This window comes from Monodelphis domestica, chromosome 7 (assembly GCF_027887165.1).
Source record: "Monodelphis domestica isolate mMonDom1 chromosome 7, mMonDom1.pri, whole genome shotgun sequence".
NCBI lineage: Eukaryota > Metazoa > Chordata > Mammalia > Didelphimorphia > Didelphidae > Monodelphis > Monodelphis domestica.
In genome coordinates this window covers 86505505-86511680 of record NC_077233.1, presented here as the reverse complement: position 1 = coordinate 86511680, position 6176 = coordinate 86505505, and the positions used below count along the sequence as shown (strand labels likewise).

Sequence of the window (6176 nt, the reverse complement as noted above, 5' to 3'; positions counted from 1 at the left end):
CTTCCTAGCTGTGTGACCCTGGACAAGTCACTTAACCCCTACTGCCTAGCCCTTACGACTCTTCTGACTTGGAGCCAATACACAGTACTGATTCCAAGACAGAAAGTAAGGGTTTAAAAAGAAAAAAAAAGAAAACACCAGAAAGTACAGGAATAGAAGGGCCTTTGCTAAAAATAATAAACAGCATATATCTGAACACGAAGTTCCTGCTTCTCTTTGGGCCATTCAGCCTCGATAGTGATACCATATTTCTCTGAGGAGAGTGACATCCACATAAATGGAGTGATGCTTAGGGGGAAAATCCCTGGATTTGGAGCCAGAGGCCCTGGTTTCCTTACCTGTAAAATCAGGGAGTTGAACTCAGGCCCCATCCAGATCTAAATCCGTTATTTGAGAGAGATTGGGGAGGCCGAATCCTCAAGCTTGGCAAAGTGCTCTGAGGTCAGGGAGGAGGGAGAAGCAGGACAAGTCACAGGGGATTTGGGGCTTCCATGGTCAGACTGAAATCAGGATGTTGGAAGGAGTGGGGGAGGAAAAAGGGGAAATGGTGAGTCCAGATTGGAGCACATTGCTGGAGGGGTGCCAGTGCCAGGGGTCAGGACAAGACCATCCCGCAGGCAGGTGAAGGATCGAGGAAAGGAGGGAGGAGAGTATAACCAGTGTGGCCCACCCTGGCAGATAGGGAAATCCAAACAACTTGCTTTGGACTGAACAGCTAATAAGAGGTGGCCTGGGAACACTTGAATCCTCCAGGGCTTTGACCTTCCTCTAAGAGCAGCATATCCCACCTTACAGGACCTCCCTTTCATCCAACCTCATTTTCCCTCATATCACAGCCCCCCACGATCTTGGGGAGTCCTAGGAGGAACAGTAAGGCCCCCGGGGGTCTAGGACTATCATCTCTTTCCTTTCAGTGTGCCCAGGGGGGCCAGGAGCCCCATGTAACGGCAATGGGGTGTGTGACGATGGAATGACAGGGACAGGAGTCTGCAAGTGCCACAAGGGCTTCAATGGGACTGCCTGTGAGCTCTGTGCTGCAGGGACATTTGGTCATCAGTGTCTACGTAAGTCCTGTCCCCGATTCATATCCTCCTTTCATTCATTTCCCCTGATGAGTCTGTAGTATGTGAGAACAAACCCTCGAAATAGTTTTAGAAAGAAATTTATTACATCATTTGGGAGAGAAAAGAGAGCTGGAAAGAAGATGTAATTCCCTCTCTTCCAGGCTCTGGAAGGTGGACAATATGGAGGATTTGGACATTCATTCATTCGTTTGTTTATTTTTTATTTGGACATTTATTTATTTATTCATTCATTTACTTGTTTATTTATTTTTTTTGTTTGGACATTTATTTATTCATTCATTTATTTATACATATTTTTTATTTGAACATTTATGTATTCATTCATTTACTTGTTTATTTATTTATATATATATTTTTATTTAGACATGGGGGGGTGGGGTTCTTCATGAATCAGTGCCAGAGGAGGCAGCTTGAAGGCAAGACAGATTGAGATGGGTAATATAAAATATAAACATTCAATAAAATTTGGGCAAAGCCCAAACACAAGAGGAAATCAAAACACAAAGCCTGGGGGAGTAGACCCAGGGCTTTGGGCGGATGGATCTAGGACAGGGAGGAACCTAAAATTCCTGGTGGCTGTCTCCGGCATGCCTGGAGGGTTACTGAAGTCAGGGCCACATCCAGGATGCAACAGTATCTGTAGTCACATAGTTATAGTTACAAACCGCATAATAAATAAAGTTTTCCAAACAATAAGATATTTCCCTATAACTCCATCCTCTTCCTTGACTCTCTCTCCCTCTGTTTCCCCAGCTTGTCAGTGCACAGCCCAAGGAAAGTGTGATGAGGGCGTCTCAGGCTCTGGCTTTTGCTTCTGCAATGAGGGCTGGAGCGGACAGCGCTGTGAAATAAAGCTGGGTGAGTCTCCCTGTGCACATGTATGCATGTGTGCTGACTTGCCTTTGTTCCCTTTGGAGGTAGAGTGGATGGAGGCAGGAAGATATGAGGTCAAATCCAGCGCCACACATTTCCTAGCTTTGTGATGCTGGGCAAGTCACGAAAGGATCCATGAAAAACAAAATGGCAAACCACTCCCGTGGCCTGGCCAAGAAAAACCCATGGATAACTATGCTCCACGGGGTCACAGAGAGTCAGATAGAACTGAAAGACTTAACAACAGACCCAGGGAAAGTCACTTAATTTCAGTTTGCCTCAGTTGCCTCAGCTGTAAAATGGTTATGGTAAGAGTGCCTTTCCCCCAGGGTTGCTTCAGCTCAAATGAAATAGTATGAGTAAAATGATTAATACAGCACCTGGCACATAGTAGGCACTTAGCAAAGGCTGGCTTCCTTCCTACTTTCTACCTTGGGTGCACATGCCCACAAGTCTTTGAAAACATCTGCACACATCTAAAGGTTCTTAATGATGCACGTGTGCATGCTTTCGGACCCTTAGCATGTTTACACAGAAGGGATTGCCCAAAGGTTGGAAACCTACTCTGTGGCTTTACCCAAGAGTGCTAGGGTGCCCTCCAGTGGGGTATGTGTCCCACCAAACTTCCTGGTGAATTATGGGGAGGCCGAACGGATATGGGGAAAGAGAGGTGGTAGCTCAAGCCCTTGGTGGTTCCTCCAGGCTAGAGCCAAGGTCTATGGGGTAGGTGTAGCCGCTCCACATTGGGCCCTAGGCAGTAACATATATTCCCATTCATTCAATAAACATTTAGCAAATGCCTCGTTCAGGCAAGCCCTTGCTCCTCTAGAGCAGGATCTACAAAGAGAGAAAAAAGGGCATTTCTAAAACTACTCTTAGAGAACTTGAACTTTAGTAGAGGAAGGAAGCAGGCATGTAGCTGTGGTGGAAAGGAGCTTGGGACAAGTACAAAAGCAAATGAAAGGGTCCCAATTAAATAACAGAAGAGAAATCCTGAAAATCTAAGGGGAGATCAATAAAATGGAAAGTTAAAAAAAAAAACATTGAACTAATAAAGAAACTTTTTATGAAGAAAAACAACAGCAGACCAATATAATAGATAGACCATTGGGTCATTTGATTAAAAAAAGAAAACCAGATTATCCGGGGTCAAAAAATGAAAAGGAGATGAAATTAAAGCTATTATTAGGAGCTGTTTTGCCCAATTTATATGCCAATTAAACTGAAAATCAAAATGAAATGAAGATTTGCAAACATGAACATTGCCTAGATGAACAGAAAAGGAAATAGAATACTTAGAGAAATTGAACAAGCTGTAAATGAGCTCGCTAAGAAAAAATCTCCACAATCAGGTGGATTTATAAGCCAATTTGACCAAACATTTAAAGAACAATTAATTCCAATAATATATAAATTATTTGGAAAAAATAGGTAGAGGAGTACTACCAGATTCCTTCTCTGACACAAATAGGAACTTGGATACCTAAACCAGGGAGGCAAAAATGGAGAAAGAAAACTTTAGATCAGTTTCCCAGTATTGGTACGCAAAATTTCCCATAAAAGATGAGCAAGGAGATGAAAGCAGTATGTCAGAAAGGTCTTGTGTTATTCCCAGCTGGGATTTGTACCTGGAATGCAAGGCCTGTCCAACATTGGGAAAATTGTCAGCATAACTGACTATATCAATAACAAAACCCAACGAAAGTCACGATTGTATGAATAGATGCAGAAAATGCTTTTAACAAATTGAATTCCCATTCCTATTAAACTAGAAGTCCTAGGAATCCAGCCTCACTTAAAACGTTCAGTAGAATTAAAGCATTCTCTTGAATGGGGATAAAGGAGAAGTACCGAGGATCAGGTCAAGCTCGCTTTGGCCAGTTTGGCCCTCAGTCCATGAGCCCCTCTACCTCCTTCCTCTCCCCAAATCTTCACTGATCTCCGACCTGGCTTTAGGCTCCTTTCCTCTCTCCAGCAACCTTCTGAGCTGCCCTAGCCCTCTGGCCTTCTTCCTCTTTCCCTCTCCTGCCACTGCCACGTCATCTCGGTGCCCTGGCACCAGCCCCATCCCCTTTATTCTTTCTTTCTCTTCTTCCCCTTCACGCATGCCCACAAGCCTTCAGGTCCTATTAACCTGGTTTATTCCCAAGGCAAAAGAGTGTTAGCAGCTATCAAGATAGGGTTGCCCTGAACGAGAATGGCATTCTCCTTAGCCAAGACTGGCAGTGCCTGGGCCAGCCCTGTGACTCCCCAGAGCCCAGAGAGGCTCAATCTAGCAGTCATTCCATTCCCTAAGCTTTCGCATTAGACATTCACTTGTAGGAGGGTCCCACGCTGGAGTCCTGGGGCAGAGCTGTCTGGGAGGGATCTGGAGAACTAGGACCCAGATCACTAACCCCACTTTTAATGGGGGGCACAGATGAGCAGCCTGTGTGCTCCCCACCCTGCCATCCCCAGGCTGTGTGCCGAAAAGACAACTTCTGTGAATGCAGCCTGGACTATGAGGGGGATGGTCGGAAATGCACAGGTAGGTGGGATCCTTCCCCACTTATGGCCCTGGGGGTGGGTGGAGGGCACCTGCTGGGCATCAGGATGGGCGAGGGGTGTAATCAGGCCCTGCCCTTAGGGGGCTTCTGGGCTTACAGACAAAGATGAGGAATAGAAGTCTATCGTTTGGGCAAGGCAGAGGAAAGGTGGGCTTGGGCCCTGCCTCTGGGGGGCTCACATTCTGATTGGGGAGGAAGGGACCAGAAATGACCAGATTATGGGCATTTACAGGAGATCCCAAAAGTCTTCCTTCAATTTTAAGCTCTTAAAGGGCCCTGAGACTTTTGGAGCCTCCCCCACCCCACAATAACGGGGCGCTTGGTTTTTAGTTTGGTTGCCACAGGTTTTTAGTACGGGCTGGAGTAGTCAGGGAGGGCTTTTTGGGGTCTCTGAGCAGACAAGCATCAGGGGCTGCTGGTGGGGGGAGTTTCAGCTGGGATGATGCTTTGTTTATTTACCCCCAATGGTTCCCCTGCCTATTCCAGTGATTGACCGCTGCCAGAATCAGCACGGAGGCTGCAGCCAGCATGCCAGCTGCAGCCAGCAGGGGACAGTGGTCACCTGTACTTGCCTCCCTGACTACGAAGGTGATGGAGTGTTCTGTCAGGCCCGGGACCCCTGTGCAGATGGCCAGAATGGAGGCTGCAGCGAGCATGCTGAATGCATCAGCACTGGCCCAGTGAGTCCTGGCTCCAGACCCTCCCCCTGGCCCTAGCATTGCTCCCTTCCGTGGCGATGGTCCTGGATCCAAACTGCTGCCTCAGCTCCAACCTTGCCCCTGAGCCAATGAGAAGGAAAGAGAGGCCCGATGAGGCCAGGCCTCGTCCTTGGGCTCCTTCCCTCAGCCAGGCCCCCTTTCGGGTCTCTGTCTCTTTGGCCTTTTGAAGGAGGGGTATGGGGGCCGATGGATTACTGAGGCCCCTGGTGCTCCCACAGAACACTCGCCGTTGCATGTGCCGGCCTGGCTATGTGGGGAATGGACTGCAGTGCCTGGTGGAAGCTGTGCCCCCTGAAGACCGATGCCTGGAGAGTCCTGGGCCCTGCCACCCGGAGGCCACTTGCACTGACCTGCACTTCCAAGGTCACAACTTCCTCTCCCACTCTCCCCCCTCACCATAGCCTTGTGCCCTATTTGTCTCTCCCTCCCTGTCCCGGTGGCCTGACCAGTGGCCTTCCTCCTACAGAGAAGCGGGCTGGAGTGTTCCACCTGCAGGCTCCAGAAGGCAAGTACAGGCTGACCTTCGGGGAGGCAGAGAAGCAGTGCCTGGCCCAGGGCGCTGAACTGGCTTCTTTGGATCAACTCTCAGCTGCTCAGCAGGTCTGGGGCAGAAGGGGGCTGGGGGCCAGGAGAACCCATTGGGGAGGCGGGTGGTTCATGGACACTGAGTGGGGCTGTGGTCTGAAGGATGCTGGGGAGGATCTCCCTTCCTTCCTTCCTCCTCACTCACCAAATTATCCAGCTTGGTTTCCACCTGTGCCTGACGGGCTGGCTATCGAATGGTACAGCTGCCTACCCCGCCGTCTACCCCAGCACCAGCTGTAACACCAGCCACGCGGGCATCATCCTCCGTGGAACGCAGGGCAGCCTTACCGAGCGCTGGGATGCCTACTGCTACCGTCTGCGTGGTGAGGGCTCCAGGGCTCTCTTCTGGCCTCTGCGCCCGGCTCTGC

The 6176-nt window shown here is 49.0% G+C and overlaps 1 protein-coding gene across 1 annotated transcript in view; it reads left to right on the top strand.

Moving 5' to 3' along the window:
- Nucleotides 1-6176, top strand: part of STAB1 (stabilin 1) — a 75248-nt gene that overhangs the window by 65753 nt on the left and 3319 nt on the right. Inside the window, 7 exon segments of the mRNA XM_056806274.1 lie at nucleotides 915-1064; nucleotides 1839-1943; nucleotides 4378-4485; nucleotides 4991-5184; nucleotides 5442-5586; nucleotides 5690-5823; nucleotides 5966-6131. Coding sequence (XP_056662252.1) covers nucleotides 915-1064; nucleotides 1839-1943; nucleotides 4378-4485; nucleotides 4991-5184; nucleotides 5442-5586; nucleotides 5690-5823; nucleotides 5966-6131 — 1002 coding nt within the window.